General features: G+C 40.3%; 1 protein-coding gene across 1 annotated transcript in view; it reads right to left on the bottom strand.

Annotated features, from left to right (window-relative positions):
* Positions 1-264: 264 nt before the first annotated feature.
* The window catches only part of adam10a (ADAM metallopeptidase domain 10a), a 28,681-nt gene continuing 10,985 nt past the window's right edge, over positions 265-17,960 (bottom strand). Inside the window, exons 3-16 of the mRNA XM_034895121.1 lie at positions 15,749-15,867; positions 14,893-15,051; positions 11,054-11,154; positions 10,605-10,769; positions 10,090-10,182; positions 8,088-8,271; positions 5,351-5,514; positions 5,039-5,222; positions 4,591-4,741; positions 4,274-4,460; positions 4,049-4,160; positions 3,742-3,962; positions 3,486-3,612; positions 265-3,220 (exon numbers count right to left, since the gene is read on the bottom strand). Coding sequence (XP_034751012.1) covers positions 3,114-3,220; positions 3,486-3,612; positions 3,742-3,962; positions 4,049-4,160; positions 4,274-4,460; positions 4,591-4,741; positions 5,039-5,222; positions 5,351-5,514; positions 8,088-8,271; positions 10,090-10,182; positions 10,605-10,769; positions 11,054-11,154; positions 14,893-15,051; positions 15,749-15,867 — 2,074 coding nt within the window. The 3' untranslated portion in view covers positions 265-3,113. The remainder of the gene's footprint in view (positions 3,221-3,485; positions 3,613-3,741; positions 3,963-4,048; positions 4,161-4,273; positions 4,461-4,590; positions 4,742-5,038; positions 5,223-5,350; positions 5,515-8,087; positions 8,272-10,089; positions 10,183-10,604; positions 10,770-11,053; positions 11,155-14,892; positions 15,052-15,748; positions 15,868-17,960) is intronic.

The following is a 17,960-nucleotide window of genomic DNA, read 5'->3' as shown; positions in this document are numbered from 1 at the left end:
TTAATCAAACTAGGTCCAGAGCAATAAATATACATCTTTACTTTTGTTTTGTGGTTGGTAGATTTTACATCTGTTAAATCAAAAGCGGGTTTAATCACAGAGAGCCGTGAATAAACACAAGCTCAGGTCAGACCCTCTTGTCCTGTCAAGCTGCTCCAAAATCTGACATCTGAATGTTTGACTTTGATGGTGTAATGAAAAAAAGCACTCAAACCTATGGAACAAGCATAACACTACCTTTTATGGACAAACAGTGAATATAAACATTTGATCAACTCTGATTTATTAATGCATTTCAAGTAGTTCAAAAGAAATTATATTTTTGCACAAACCTTTGCAAATTGAGTCAAATTTTCAAGCAGAAAGGGAAATGGAACAAAGTAAATAAAAACAAAAGACCATCGGAGACACTGTATAAAACACAAAATACATTAAAATCAGACAAGTACTGAATCTAGACCATTTTGGATTCTCAGTTTACACCACTTACACTTGAGTGCACATTTTCTCACCAACATTGCAACACAAGTGAAAGAAACATTTGCCATTAGGTATTATCCCCTCACAACCATTATTGGCCATATCTTATCATATCTACAAAAATAGTTAAGGATGATTCAATACAGACAGACAGACAGACAGAATGTGCCCAAGATAATGAAAAATACACTTTAAGCTCCAACCCAAGAAAAAGCACTACCAGTAGCACCAGAAAGACAAACAAAATCAGTAAAAGTAGCAACAGAGGATTGCATTTTTGTCTGTTCAGAAACTTTGCTTCAACATATACACATGAGTAACTATTCTGTCATGAAAACACAAGAGAATATTCCATGTACCCATTTAAGATAAAACATTGAAGGCATTTCTCTGTGAAGAGGCTAACTTGTTTGCTGTTAAGCTATGTGGTACTCTGCATAGAATCTATTTGATCGATGACGTAACATCCTTACACCTTGCACAGAAAACAATGCTGTGGTGTGCTCCATACAACTTTTTTGGAAGGGTGAGAAAAAGATAAGTCCATTTTTGCACCACCATGTTTTTCCCTCCTAAAATAATTTTAAGAAACTGTATAAATTTATATTTTCATATTCAGCCAGTAACTCAATTTAAGAATCTTCTGCATTCTCGTCCATCAGTCAGTGACGTTTACCTAAATTTAATCTGCTTTGAAAACTCTAATTAGGCCAAATTAGAGCCAGGCAACATAAGACTATTTTATAAAGCACAGTACACAGTTATTATAATCTCACAAAAAGCTCTTCAAACAAATTGTGGTTTATAATACAAAAGATTTTGTTTGTAATATTTGACTTTGACCTTATAGCTGACATACTGTATATCAATCATCACTTACATTTAAGATGATAATTAAACATTGCCAAGTTCTGAACCACATCCTTTCCAATACATTCTAATCTCAGCAGTCCAAACTGATCCCAGTGTTTGGAAAACCTGCCAGCTCATGAAAGGTTTCAGCCTTGGTAAAGATCACTGACACACACTGGTACACCAATCTCAGTCACACTGCTCTGGGTAGGCACATTTTAAATGCAATCACAAAAACCAGGAGGTTGTAACAAGGGAACAAAGGTCCTTGAGAAAATCCTGTTCAGTAGGAAAAGAAAGGACAGAACAGTGGTGGATGGCTGACACATGATTCCAGTGATTGTTCGCTCTGGTAAATGTCTGTTAACAGCAGCAACAAAGCAACGCTAGAATGAGAAGCTCTAGTTTTCCTCAAATAATTCAAATCCACAACATACAGTGTACAAATAATCTGAACTGCCAGTAAAATCAATATCACATTTAAACCAGAAAGGTTCTTCATCTACAGTGGCGGAGAGGATCAAACTGCTTTGAGTGGTTTTAACAGATTATGTCATTTCTTAAACAACTGCCAGTGTGTAAAATTAAAAAAAATGGACAGAACACAAGAGAAAATGTGGGCGGAACAATCATAACACTTCTTTTCTGTAATAACTTCTCATATAGACAGGCTTCTTCAACCCCAGAGTTACGTTTTGCTTCCACTTCCCTTACTCTAAATGTAAAGACGCACTCTGTGGCACAAAGTGGTTGTTTTAAATGTTAAAGTGTCAAAAATCAGGGAAAAAACTGCTTTGACAGAAGAAAAGTGGGATACAATCAGGTTGATAAAAAGCTATTCTCTCACCATATATTTCAGCCGCAGACTATATCTCTATATGTAAACCAAGCTGCGAAACCAAATAACAATATATAAACATATCCAGATGATCAATTTCCCCTCCACAGCCCGTCCATCTGATAAGAGATGAGACTATAATCTTATTGAGCTCATTTATATACATTATTTTCAGGTTTCAGCCAGGAGGGATTTTACCCTAAAATAAGCATGCAGCAAACTTTTCCACTCAATAAACTTGTTTGCCATTGTTTTATTAATCCTGAGAAAGTGAATTAAAAAGTAAATCATCATCATAAAAGAAAATCTATTTAATTTAAAATAGAAAAAACCTACTGCAACATCTGTAATTAAACACTAAAAGAACATGGTTTAGAAATAACAAGCTTTTGATGGTGCTTTGATTTAAAACAATCGAATAACATTGGCAAAAAAAAAGTTTTCTTCCAACTCAACGTCTCAATGCATGGTTTTGATTTGCAGGAAACTCGTATTTGTGACTTGCAGTCCTGCCATCGTGCTGATGATGGCAGGACTTTAGCACTTACGAGGAAGAACAGGAAAAGAAAACTGTAGCACAGATGAAGGACAGAGGAGGGTGACTAACACAAAGCTGCTTCTCTCACCTCCATTCTTGTAATTAAAAAAAAGCATTGGAAGATTAAGACCACATCAGATCAGTGAATTTGTCCTCCTGTCTGTCCTTGGAAAATGCATTTCTTTCCTATAAAAGCTGTGTGAACCTCTGCTTATCTGGCTCTCAGAGCAGAGGTGCTGAGTGAGTTTGTTAGGCCCAAAAAAAAACACTTGGGGTTTTGTCCATTGAAATCGATCCAGTTGCAAGTTCTTTAAATGTTGCAATAGGTGGTAAAGGTAACTCTTTGGAGTGAAGTGCTCCCATTGTAGGCACCAGGAAGACCAAGGCAAAGAGCAGACCAGCATCTCAGCGTCTCACCTGTCCCATTTGATAGTTCTCTCTTTGCTGACGGGGGAGGCGCTGGCCCTGTGCCTGCTGGTTTGCTTGCTGCTGCTGCCTCCTTTTCAGTGTGCCTACAGGACATTGACATCACGGTGAGGCTAAAAAAAATGAATACTAGAAACTAAAGCTGCACCTTTTGTACACAATCAGAAAGGTGTCCAAAGCAGAAGTTGAAGCAAACATAGCAATAACATGGGAAATCTTAAAACAGAGTATTCACATTTCAAGACCCCCAACACAACAACAACAAAGTCTATCAAGATGTAACCTCTCGTTTTAAAATCTGCACTAAAGTATCCTTAAGTGGGTGCATGTGACCCATATGATGTACTGTACCTGGCAGTGGCTTTGGCGGGGGAAGTTTGGGGTTGCTGCTGGGGGTGTGGACGCTGCAAATCTTGATGAAGCCAGCCATTAGCATGATAAGAGCGATGCCCATCAACAGCACTGCCCACCAGTGAGCCTGGGTAACACAGGATATATTAAAGGGTTTCTAAATACAGGCAAGAGACATCCCAGAAATAGTTTCTACGTGTATGTGTGCCATTGTGTTAATGGATCTTTACAGCATTTTCTGTACTAAGAGACTCACCACTATCCACTCTGCAATATTCTCATAGAGTTCTGCATTAAAGATGGCTTTCTTAAGCCTTGCCAGAGGCCCGTCGGCGTCCACCAGACGGCACCTCATGAACACGTCACAGTAGCCCTTAAAGTCATTGCAGGGTGAGCCAGGCTGCAGTGTTGTGGTCTTCCTGTTAAAAAATTCAGCCCATCTCTCTGAGCCTGTGCTGCTGCAGGTGTTGGGCTTCACTGGGGGCAGAAGGAAAGGGAGTGACACTTGAGATACTGACAATAACTCCTAACTAAGATTGTGTGTTTTGCAGCCAGACACTCACTTTTCTCCATGCAGCACACGTGGCACAGCTCAGCTGCCTCATCCTTGCCCTCTTGGCTGGCACAGGTGCATACCTCCAATTTATACTTCTCACAAATGGAACCAGAGCATAGCTGGTCCAAACAAGTACAAAAGAAAACTTTTCAATACCTTTTATATAAACACAGGCTCACAAACCGCACATACCAGACATGAAACAGCAAGAGGGCAACTAATACTAACATACCCCATTAAGGCAGACTTGTGTATCAGAATGGCAAGAGGTGTGGTTCTCCTTTGGTTCTGAGGCAGGACACAGAGCAGTAGCTCCATTGCACCTGCCCTCTTTGGCGCATTCGGAATCCATTCTGCAGGGACTCTCAATTGCGCCCTTGAAAGTACACTCTTGTGTGCAACATGGGCCTTGGCTGGGACTGCGGAACAAGAATTACAAATATGTTATGACAGGTCAAACAAACACTATGCTATTAACAGCAATATGTGTGCTAAATAATTATTTTACAAATTACTGGACTGAAGAAAAGCATGCTAATCACATCTGACCTGCAGATTTTTCCAGGTTTGAGCTTGCACTTTAGGCCCTCCCCTTCATTGGCATTATAGCAGCAAATGTCTTTACACTGATCACTGTAGCCACAGTCACACTCTTCTCCAGCTTCCACTAGTCCATTACCACAGATAGGCTGGCCAGACTCTGTGTACACACACAAAAACGGCATGAAGACGTAATCTCGCGCGCGCACACACGCGCACGCACACACGCGCGCGCGCACACACACACACACACACACACACACACACACACACACACACACACACACACACACACACACACACACACACACACACACACACACACACACACACACACACACACACACACACACACACACACACACACACACACACACACACACACACACACACACACACACACACACACACACACACACACACACACACACACACACGTTTAGAAAAGAGAATTTACCAACAAAACATTCATCTCTCTTCTTATTCAGAACAGCGCTTATATTGCGGATGCTGCAGATTGAGAACTTGTTATTGTTGAGCTTATCCCCTGATGTGGCTCTGGCATACATGATGTAGTTTCCCTGCTCCTTTTTGTCCTGCAACTTAGACTCTCCAGGGGTGCATTCAATCCCTGAGTCATGCTGTAAAAAAGTAGGCAAGGAAATGGCAGAGAGACTTGAGAGACAGATTCATATAATACATTGCAAAGCTTGACAAGAGAAAGAAGTGCACTGGCAAAAAAGCAATTGTTTTGAATCATAGTACTTACTGGAGAGCCAAAGTTGTGCCCAACCTCATGAGCAAAGGTAATGTGTGACACCTTGGGAGGGACGTGGGAGGCGTAGTTCTGCACAGTGATGATACCAGTGTTCAGAGACTTCCTTTTTCCATCAGAGTACAGTTTGCTCTTCTCACAGATGCCCCCAGAGCTTCCTGTGGCAGGCAAATAAAAAATATATATGAGCAGAATTGATTGATATACAATTTAAATACTAGACATTTCAGAGACTATTGTTGGTATTTTAACATTGGGTTATTTTATTTTTGCAGACTGAAGTTAACAATCATCAAATAGGTTCAATTGCCTTCAATCCAAAGAATGTTTGTTCCTGTGGGGCACGGTGTTGAGAGTTAGATGAAGTGGAACCGATAAAATATCATAGCATATGCCAAACACAGACCAACTGCATTGGCAGAAGAACAATGTGCAACAGGGAAAATAGATTTAAGATGCTCCCTCCACTAACAAGTTAACAACATCATCATTTCTTACTTATGTTGTCTTAATTTCTGAGTTCTTATTAGTTACACCCACATATTCCATGTAAAGATTCTAAAAGAATTAGACACAACTTTATCACTGAGGATTAGGTTTATGAGCCCCACTTATGTTTTAACAAGTAAAACATAATCATGAATGTACAGGTTATACACCTACAAGTCAGTATGGTCATGTATAAACTACCAAAAGGTAAACAAAAAGAGAAAACGTAACCCAAGTGATTTGAAAATGTATAACCTGACATGCCTGCCCAAATGCATTGCCTCATTGAGTCTTGGTTCAAAATTATATATATATATATATATAATGAATATATGAAAGGAGGAAAAATTAAGATACATATTGTAAAGAATTATATTGTTGTTTTAAAGGGGCTGTACTCAAAATACTGAAAAACGGCTCCCACAGGCCGTTCCCCCATATGTGAAATACATGTTTTTTCAAAGCCACATGCACCCACAGAGACATGCAACCAGACCGGCTATCCAACCAAACAGAGAAGCTCAGACTATAACAGTTACAGAGGGAGTGTGACTTCATTCTCTGCTTGGGACGCCATTACTCCACTTTATCTTTACATAGCTTAACTTGTTTACGGCTATATTGATGTACTAAATGTTGAGTATAGCACTTTTAAAAACCTCAAAACTATGAATTTAAATGTGATGAATTTCCTGCTTTTTCTGTAACTTGAATTATGAAAATGGCAAAACAAGATCAATTTGAAAAAACACTGGAAAGCACTTAAAAAAAGAAACATGATGCATTGATTCTGTTTTTCCCATAATCCATAAACCGAGTCATAAGGAGGCAAATTCAGTTTTTAGCCGCACAGAAACCAAAGAAATAAACAACGTATCCATTATGTGCAAGTGCAGCATGTAGTATTCTGCACATATTACATTTGTTCACAGCGTGTGTGGTCTTGTGTAGTCTTGTGTAGCACAGTATCCCTAATGGCCGCTCGTTCTGGCCTCTCTTTGTTCAAATAATCGCCCCACAACTCACTGCAGCCCATTCTCTTCTCCATCTCTTTTCCTCAATCGATTCTTTCAGCTTACAGCATTGCCAGTTTGCCCATATTGATTGTCTGCGTTTGTTGCTGTATTGCTCTTCAGGCTGAGATGGTGGTGTCTGAATTTATTCAAAAGGAATAGCCCACCATTACTACCATTCATACATGTTCTGCCTGTGAGGAAAGAACCCGTAAATAAAAGAATTTGTGGGAAGAACATATTAATGATCCTGACAGAAGAGGTTGCATTGCGTCTGGCAGTCATTACCAAATATTATATCTATCTAATAATCAATATTAATTCTTAGTATCATTCACAATATGTAAAGTATCAGAATGGGTTCAGTTACACTCGCATACTAAACAGTTACTCTTATAACCCAATTTCCTCCATGTCCCATTTCTACCTTGTTTCACATTTGGAGATAAAACACATTTAATGAGTGCCTGACCCGAGTGATTGTCATTATGAGATAATGTGTGTTAAATTTCAGCCACTTCTATCCTCTACTGCTAAGTATTGCAGCCGCACATGGCTTGTCCAAGCTGTATTTTGTTCAGAGGTCATTAAACTACGGTGGCCGACAGGGGCAACGCCCTTCAACTTTAGAAAACACGTGAAAATTTATAAAACACAAGCAAATTAAGAAAACAACTTCATTAATTTTACACATATGCAGCCTTCAGCAAACACGCTGCAAATACACACAATACAACCAAATACATAAACGAGCTGCAAATATAGAAACGATGCAAAAAGAAATGCCCACTAACCCCGAAAAAAAAGCAATACAAAAAGAAAAGCAGATAGATCCGAAAACAAATGCAACAAAAATAACGCTGCATTCATATTATCAGCATTTCACCTTACCATCATTTAATTTGCAGGGCGTTTGCCCCCTGTTGGCTACGTAATAAAACTCCCCTTTTACCACTGCACCCAAGTCTCAACATATTAGGAGGTTATTAATGACTAAAACAAAAATATGTTTTAATCAGTGTGCCAATTTAGTCCATGACCAGACTGACCAGAATGTTTCAAAACCTTTTTTGATAAGGTCAATGTTATTGTTATATTTAGGTTTATACCGTGTGATGTACCTTTGATAACGCAGAACTTTAGTGTGTTAATGAATATTAAAGACCCTACTTCACTCTGTGTGTGTGTGTGTGTGTGTGTGCATGTGTGTGGTTATGTTGTGTACCAACCTGAAGGAGCCCCAACCCAAGCCAAGCCAAGAACCCCATCATCAAAGTCCCTGTCAGAAAAGACATAGGCTAGGCAGTAGTCATCATGGTTCTGCTCAGAGTTGAGCTCCAAAAACTTCTCCACTCCAATGTTGGCAAAGCGAAATGGATTGGTTTTGTCTTGGTCATCGTTGGTAGTATTTATCTGAATAAAGGAGAGTTGAACACAAGACACCCTTACACTGACAGATTAACAGATAAAGCGGATAGAAACTATAAAGTTTTTAACATGACAAATTTTCACACTGAGTACAGTCCACAGCACAATTTTCATCCATCTTTGTTCGCTTATCCGTTATCGGGTCGTTGGGGGAGAAGCTCCAGCAGGGGACCCCAAAAACCCTTTCCCGAGCAGCTTTGACTGGGGGAGCCTGAGGCGTCCCCCCCCCCAGGTTGGAGATATAATCCCTCCACCTAGTCCTGAGTCTTCATTGAGCCCTCCTCCCAGCTGGACATGCCTGGAACACCTCCTTAGGGAGGAGCCCAGGAGACATCCTTACCAGATGCCCAAACTACCTCAGCTGGCTCCTTTCGACGTGAAGGAGCAGCAGCTTTACTCCGAGCTCCTCATGGATGACTGTGCTTCACACCCTCTCTCTACCCAGCCACCCTCCTAAGGAAACCCATTATTAGCCGCCTGTACCTTGGATCAAGTTTTTTCCATCATGACCCAGCCTTCATGACCATAGAGGGGTAGGAACAAAAACTGACCGGTAGATCCAGAGCTGAATATGGTTCCAGGCTCCCAACAGGATCCTTGCAAAATCTAGGATCTAATCCGTTGTTCCAAGACGGAATCCGCCTGTTCCTCTTCAACCCGAGGTTTGACTATCGACCGAACCCTCCTTTCCAGCACCTTGGAGTAGACTTCCCCTGTAATTGGGAACAGAAAGTGTAACACACACGCTCTGGTCCCCTTTTTTGAAGAGTTGAACCACCCCCCCAGGCTGCCGCTCCCTTGGCACCGCCCCAGACCTCCATGCAATGTTGAAGAGTCGTGTCAACCAAGACAGCCACTCCAGAGCTTTCGGCATTGCTGGACGGATCTCATTAATCCCTGGGGCTTTGCCACTGTGGAGTTGTTTAACTACCTCAGTGACTTCCACCAAGGAAATTGACAACAATCCCCCATCATCCTCCAACGCTGCCTCTACCCTGTTAGTTGGATTTAAGAGTTCCTCAAAGTGCTCCTTCCACCGCCCTATTACCTCCTCAGTTAAGGTTAACAGGATCCCATCCTTACTGTACAGAGCTAGGATGGTTTCCCACTTCCCCCTCCTGAGGTTTTTATGAAGCACCTTTGTGCCGACCGAAGTCTTTCTTCGTGTCTTCTCCGAACTGCTTTTCCTTTTTCACGGCAGAGGCTGCAGCCCTTTGGGTTCCTTTGGTACCTTGCATCTGCCGGGTTAGCATATGGTGGTCAGGGACGGCTTCCCTAACCACCGGTGTCCACCAGGGTGTTCGTGGGTTATCGCCCCTTGAGGCATCCAAGACCCTAAGACCACAGCTCTCCACCGCAGCTGTAGCAATAGAAACTTTGAAAAATGTTCACTTAAGTTCAATGCCTCTAGCCTCCACAGGGATGCACGAAAAGATCCGCAGGAGGCCTGAGTTGAAAGTCTGTCCGACTCAACTTACCTGCACTACCCGTTTGGGCTTACCAGGTCTGTCGAGAGTCTTTCCCCATCCCCTGACCCAACTCACCACCAGATGGTGATCAGATGAAACGATTATGAAATGGATCACTGAATTTCAGCCTAGGGTGCTCTGGTACCAAGTACACTTACGAGCATCCCTATGTTTGAACATGGTGTTTGTTATAGACAATCCAATTAGCACATAAATCCAATAACAGACAACCACTCTTAGATCAGGGAGGCCATTCCTCCCAATCACGCCTCTTCATGTATCTCCCCCCCAGCGGTTGTATAAACTGATTCTGCAGCACTGAGATTCAACTCACCCTGATCCTTTTTACCATGAAGCTAATGTTTCGGATGCCCAGGAAGTCTGTGGCCTGGTAAATCGAGTCAATAGCCTTTACATGGCTGGAGATCTGAAAAGAAAGTGAGGGTGAAGTGAAAGTGGAGTAAGGACTATGCAGCAGTAGAAAAAGCAACATATCATGCATTTATGGGTATGACACTTAGCTTTGTCACATTTCATGAGGCTGCCATTTCTGACAAAAAGTGTAACTGTGAAACGTCTGCTAATTAGATCTTTAAGAAATTCTTGAAATTGATACCAGCAGGTTACAAAATGACCACCTGACCAGCAAAATGCTGGGAAAATATACAAGTGGCTGGTAGATCTGCTTCAAACACCCGCCCAAAAAAACGGATAATCTAAGGCATCTGCTTGCCTTAAAAGATTTATACATTACCTAGCAATTTGGCTGGTGGACAATAAAGTTAATTTTGCACCCTGGGTGCCAGCAAGAGGCCTCCAGACTTAAATGTATACACACTGTGTGCTTACTTGGGCAATGACAGCCTCTCTTGTGCCATAGTATTTGAAGAAGAGGTGGTCAGTCTGGATGAAGAGCTGGCAAGTGTTTTTCTCTTTTGCTGCTGCCCTCTTTCTCCTCAGAATAACAGGACCTTGGGAGCTCTCCTCCTCCTCCTCCATCACACTGTTTACCCTCTGTACAAAAAAACGACCATCAGCATCAAACGTAAGGGAGATGGAGTTGCAGAAACGTTGTGTATTTAAAAAGTTGAGCCTGGCTTCAATTATGCAAATAATCAGGTGTTAGATGAAAGGAGTATACACAGGTACTAAAAATATACGCATGCTCTTAATGTTTGTGTAAGGTAGGTTCCATATGAGGTAAAATCTTTTTAATCCCAGGTGCCTTGTCCATCTGTGTGCTTAATTATGAGCTGAAAGGAGGGGGGAGAGTGCTTTGTTGTGATGCATGCACTTACTTTGAGCGGCTCCTCTACTCCAGATGCCTGATACTTCCTCATCCTTTCAAGCACAGAGTGGTCAGCGCAGCCGCCCTCTGAGCCATATTTATGAGGATAATCTGGCAGATAGGGAAGAGATTAAGGAATGGCTGTGATGGGTTTACACTGCATCATGGGCCTCTTTAGAACCATGTGTGGTGGACTGGCAAAGGTAGATCACAGTGACTAAGGGTGTAAGAGCAGTTGCATTGAATAAAAAGCTTAAACAATATCACTTTTCTCTCTACAAATCCAAATACGGATGTTACCTTCCACTCTTCCTCCTCTCTGAACAGAAAAAGGTATGGATCTGCCTCTACTAACTGAAAACATTGCTTTTCTGTTCAATCTAGCCTTTTTCCAATTTACACCTGCTGTGTAACAACGTTTTCTCCAAACTATTACACACACACTGCATTGCATTTTTAAGGGCAAATGGGTTGGGGCTTCAAACTAACGTGTATGTACAATATGAATAGAATGTCTTTTGGTTCGACCAGTTTGGATCAACAAATGTCAAACAAGTCTGCCGTGTTACATTAATAGACTACTAGGGGAATTCTCAAAGTATTTTCATACATACACAATCTCTACTGTGTTCATACCCAGATGGCACACATCATTGCTTTTTTTTTTTCATTATACCAAGTACACATTTCAGCAACAACGTATGAATCTGTGTCCTACTAGAGCAAGACCATCTGGCTTCAGCAGCTGTCTTCACTGGATCACAAAAACAAGGTGGGATCAGTCTTTCAATATACAATCACCACCTCTGCTAGTAACCACAACACAGTTTGCCACTGCCCACACCCATTTGGCAATCCCATGTCAAAGAAAGTATGATTCAAGGTTTCCCTACATCTCTACAAAGGTTATTTCAGATAAAGGAGTTATGAACAAACAGACTAACAACGAGGAAAAGATCATGTTTATTCAATGTGCCATTGAGCTTATTGAGGGTCAGCAATCAAAACTCCAAATTAATTGAACAATAATGAACCATGATGAAAGTGTGTTTTATATTATTTTAAGGGACTGTTATGCAAAAAAATAAAAATTAAAATCAATGTGCTCTGATGATGTTGGTTTCAATGGGGGATGGACCAATTATCAGGCCATTTTTTGGCAGTTTGCAGATATGTATTGGCATTTTATATGACCAATAACAATAAAGTTAAGTGCGCTACTTAAGTAATTATGTTGAACGTTTCTAATTTATTAAATAATTACTTAAACAATTTAAACAAAGTTTTGTGTTGGAGTTTGTAAAATTCCAAAATCCTAATTTTGAATAGGAATACGTCACCGTTAGTTAAAATAGGGCTTCTCATGTTCTCCCCTAGGTGTAGATAGGTGGGCCAACGCATTTTTTATCACAAGAAGTACACAAGAAGTAATTAGGGTGTTGTTGATGTTGGCTGACTTTTACTCACAACTTGCTAACTGGCAACATAGGATTCCATTCACTACGCTAAGCTGACTAGCAGCGGCGCTGCCGGTGTTGCACCGGACTAAAACAATACACGCACTGAGACAAAAAAATGCATTGGCACACCTATCTACAGCTAGGGGAGACCATGATAAGCCCTATTTCAACATTGTAAATGCATATTGGTTCCAAATATCGGTTATCGGTTTCATTAACTACCAATAATCAGTATTGGCCTTAAAAAAAACAGTATCCCACTAGTTTCAATTTAAGTGTAAACTAATGTGTCACTTGAATTCTGAGCAGCTTGTATTTGCAAAACTTAGAATCCCAATAGCAGTGGTGTAGAACATCGGTCTGAATGTCTTGCAACTGTTGACGGTCACACAGTAAGAAGAACAGTCCTGTGTGGTTACTGAACTGACTGGACACAACACATTCAACCTCTCACAATGTGTTTTCAATTTCTTCAGAGAAAGCCCTCTTTGTCTCTAGAGTGAATGCTGTCTCATTCAACTGCTAATCAAAAGGCCCTTGCATGTTGGACAGAAGTAAAAAAAGAAAAAAAAGAAAAGAAAAGCCAAGAGTCAGCAGTGAGGACCATTATTCCTCGGTCTTTTTGTACCGATACCAAAAAACCACAGAGACTTCTAAAAAACAAGATTTCACAGTTGAGTTAAGAATTACATATCTTAAAGTGCACATTTTATGCACATTTTTTAGGTTCATAATTGTATTTAGTGGTTATATCAGAATAGGTTTATGTGGTTTAATTTTCAAAAAAACACTATACTGTTGTTGTACTGCACATTGCTGCAGCTCCTCTTTTCACCTTGGGTGTTGAGCTCTCCGTTTTAACTACCGAGAGAGGCATCTCACTTCTATTCCATCTTCGTTGGGAGTCGCACATGCGCAGTACCTAGGTAAGGACTATTACCCAGTCAGAAACAGAGTATGAGGGCGTGCCACGCTAGCAGCTAAGCAAGCATTATAACGTGTGTTACAAAGTTAGGCACGTTTTTCACAAAAATAAAATTTGGACTACAATAAAGCAGTTGGAGCGGTTTGTGAACAGTGTTTTCTGTTGAGATAGTAAGTGCCTTTGGGGTGGCTTTTTCACTTTTTAAACCTAAAACATGCATAAAAAGATATATAACACAATAAAGGAAAGGGGAAAAGCATAATATGAGCTCTTTAAAATTGTCTTAAGTTAGGTTGCTTTTCAACCATCTTAAAGACCTGAATATTTTTTTAAAGCTGAGGTGTAGAGAATAGGTCTTTATGTTAATAAAATACTTTTTCGGCTATTGTTTTCAGTGCACTAGGATATCAAAGTAATGTGTAAATGTAGGAGGGGTCACCTTAAAACCCCGCTTTCACTGTGCATCAAGGTGCATGTGGGATGGTAGGAATGTGTTAATTTAATAATTACAAACAAGTAAGTGTGCACTACATTCCACCCGTAATCAGCAGTGATAAGCAGACAAATCTTGCCAAATAAGAATTGAACATAAAAAGCTGGAATTAATGACCCAAGTTATAAAAGAAAAACTAACCTAATATTTTCTTTTTCTAGTGGGTTTGAATTGTCCTTATTTTCACCTGCAACCTTTTTTCCCTCCAACCAGCTTCTCCTCTGTCACCACTGACAGAATGACATGCCGTGTGTGGATGACTTCCCCATTTCAATGCTAATTTTCAATTTGGTTTAAAATACATTTGCTTAAATTTCCTTCGGCAGTTCAAACGAATCTTCTTATGTTTGTGCTTATGTGTGTGTGTTTTCTAGAGAAGTAATCAGCAGGAGAGAGTGCAGTGAATCAACCAGCCCAAAACCTGGCCGGGGTTCATATCAGACTTACTGCCTGTTTGCTAAATGCATTTCTTTGAGCTGACTCTCAAGTCGCTGGAGTGTGTTTACCCACAACCACACTTTGCCTGTCTGAGCATCTATCGCTTGGTTGTAGTCTGACATTTAGGGATATGAGTTATGCCTTTGCTGTATCATGCTCCAATGCTTCTTCCAGTATAAACGCTGGAACAACTTGTCCGTGGCCCAGGACCCAGAGCCAAATCCTGCTGGTACCAGCCCATTAAAAATAACCTTCTGTTCAACCTTATTTTTCTTTTGATATATACCACTAATTTAACAGCATAGAACAAGTCAGGTAAAAATCTTAAGCCAACACACTCCTACACTAATGCATTTCAAAAAGGTTCCCATTAAAAAGTACTTGTACTACAACTAACAAGCCACACGTTTGCAGCATATCTAAAGGCAAGGAAGTTGCGTCGTTCCCAACAGGTGTGGTTATTATGCTGACATGAACTACCTTTAGACCACATAGGGTCTCCCAGTGAAGCAAGTGCAATGGCAGGTACTTACGGATATCATCCTCGTGATAGATGACGGAGTGGAAGGGCACATTCTTGTTCTTTAGGTATCTCTCCGAGGGTTCAACATAGTATACTCCTTGGTGGGTTTTGATGAAGCCCTCAAAGCGGCCATCAACCACGGAGCCATGGGTCAGAGTGCCCTTTTCACCTGTAGAACAAAGAGAAAGAGAATGAGAATCAAAGTAAAGTCCTTCCAAACCCAATAAACAATGAAACACATCTGATCTGAAGAATACTTTAAGTCCCCTTTCCCTTGTTACACAAACACTGATCAAAACCAGACAAACTACATTTTTCTTGTTCATTTAATGAAGATGTCCGGGGAGGGACGAGATTAAGAGCAGAAAAACTGGCTAAAAAGAAAAAGTATATCATGTGTGTATTTGTTTGTGATCTGATAAATACTGTGCAAAAACTACCTTTTCCTCACACAAATACAATACTCCATAATGCTGTAGATGGAAACATTGTCCCCTCAGTTGTTTGAGAAGTCACTAACGAGATGATATAATGATTGTGTAGATAGATAGATAGATAAATAGATAGATGTTTATTGATCCCAAAAAAATTGGAAATTACAGTGTTACAGCAGCAAAATCAGTCACAAAGCACAAATATAAATATAAATGAAATACTAGGAAAAATATACATACATACAATATTTATGAAATAATAATATGAATAAAACAAAAGCAATATTTGAATATGTACAGGATGGAAACGTAGGGATGATACAAGGAAAGATTATGCAAAAAATAAAGGCACTGTAAATATATTTCAGACATTTCCTCAGAAAGAACTGCGCTTCCATCCAGGATGTGGTGTGTGGAGACAGCTGGACTTACCAAAGATTTCTCCACTGTAAATATGTGATGTATCAACGGGTTCCACCTCTCCTGATACCTCAATGATGAGATCTGGGGAAAATAGAGTTGTATCTCTCTTCATCCGCAAGTTAAAATGTCTAAAGAGATGAATAGGAGAAAATGTGTAGTTAGCATCAAAAACCAAATGCTAAGTTGTACTTTGACACAACCTTAACCCTGGTACTTTTAATGTCATGTTCTCACCATAAGATTTTAATATAAAAGGATGACACACACTGGAAAGCCAAGACAGCACACAAAGAATTTATCAGAAAAAGGAGCATCTTTCAAACTTCACTGAGTTTCACAATACTGCCGTACTGGTTGTTGCTCAGTTTTGCCTTGCTCAGTGAGTTAGAAGAATTGTGTCATGAGGGAAAGCACATGAACATTTGTGCACAGCTTTACTACTTTAAAAAAAAAAAAATCTTGTCATTTACCATGACGTCAAAGACAAAAAGACAAGCATCACATGAGGTGCACATGAGGCGCTAGCTTCCCAGACACCTGAGGCATAGTAGGGAGTAATTCAGAGGAATGTTCTTCACCAGGACTCTCTTTAGTAATCACATGGCTTGGTCCCAAGCTGTGAAGCTACCTCCAGAGGACTCGAATGGTGTTCACGTCGCTACCTCACACTGAATCCTTTATGGATTGCACCATTTTTGTTTTCTGACATTAGCACAATTCGCAAAAAGACAAAACACAGTTTAGGGACATTTTTAGATGAACTGTCTAAACATTTTTAAGTGGTCTGCAGCTCTTTTAATACATGTCGTTTAATTGGCATGTTGTAGCCTCATATAACCTGAGATCAGGCATTGTTAGGCAGGAGCACATTTTTAAGAAGCAAACAAGTGTAGTCAAAGTCTATGTTTTTAATCATGTATGTATTGTTTTTAATCCATAGTAAGGGCTAAGCTTCGACTGGGTGAAGCCCGCCCACTCTGCCAGCAATTTGATTTCGCCCTGCAGCTCGGCATGGAAACCTTTAATTCTTCTGCTTCAGTTCACAATTTTGCGGGAACCAATCAAAAACTGACTTATCTACCTGCCGCGTCTTTGGTGGGTTTAATACAATGATGATATCGAAGTGACCATGCAGCTTCTTTTTTTACATTCAACGTAGCGGCCAACGAACTACCACGGAAGCGCAGAAACACACTGATGCCGCTTCTACATCACCCGGATCGTTGGTCTGATTGGTTAAAGAACTACCCCATTGCATACAGAGTCATTTGAACTATGTCCGTTGTTCACGCCTCTTGAGCATAGAAAATACGGAGCAGACTTCCCAGACCAATGCTCAATCTCAACTCTACTGAGCTTGGCTTGGTCTGGTGATAGCCAGACTAGGTCAAGCTACAAAACACTGAGTCCTTCATTTCCCACAACCAATAGTACATTTTGTCGCATGGTAAAGGCCCATGTCATTGAAACTTCTCCAGTTGGTAACATAAGCTATCTGTTAGACATTTTCTCTCAAAGACCAACATAAGATAATTCTACGTCATCAACAAGGTTCTTTTTTTCTGATTTTGGAAGACTTCCACCAAAGCCAAAGAGGACATCATATGACTGTTTTCACAGGCTGAGTAGCACTCCCCATGACAAGTAAACTAGCCTTTATGTAAAATAAGTCAATGCCCAAGTAAGGTCCGTGTGGCAAACAGACCAAATGTATGGAGTTATTTCCCTCCAAGCAGCTCAGGACATGGCTCACCATTAAGGTCTACTTAAAACAATGTTTTGCAGAAGCAGGTGTATTAAGGGGAAAAAAGTGCATAATGTGTTTCTGTAATTAAGTAAATTACTATATTGATGTTATCAAAATTTGTATTCGGAACTGGGAATCTTCTTTCAGACAAAGGTTTCAACTGAAGCCAAGAGAAGGCAACAGAAAGAAAAAAAGAGAAGAATTTTGAACAAAAACAGAGACTTCAATATGACCTACTATTTGAAGTCAGTATTGTAACACAGAGATCATCTGGCAATAGATTCAGTATATATTCCTCTGCTTGTTATTCATCCTGGCACACCCATTTCAGTTCTTGGCCTCTTTCTCCCTTATTAATTACTACAACAATCAATATGACCTCATGACTTCATCCATGTCCCATCAAAAGCACCATGGCATGTTGGTCACAGACAGAAATAAATCCAATACATATATACTTTCATACACACACAC

The sequence above is a fragment of the Etheostoma cragini genome, chromosome 1, assembly GCF_013103735.1.
Source record: "Etheostoma cragini isolate CJK2018 chromosome 1, CSU_Ecrag_1.0, whole genome shotgun sequence".
Classification (NCBI taxonomy): domain Eukaryota; kingdom Metazoa; phylum Chordata; class Actinopteri; order Perciformes; family Percidae; genus Etheostoma; species Etheostoma cragini.
Note: the sequence above shows the minus strand (reverse complement) of the source record. Positions and strands in the feature narration are given on the sequence as shown.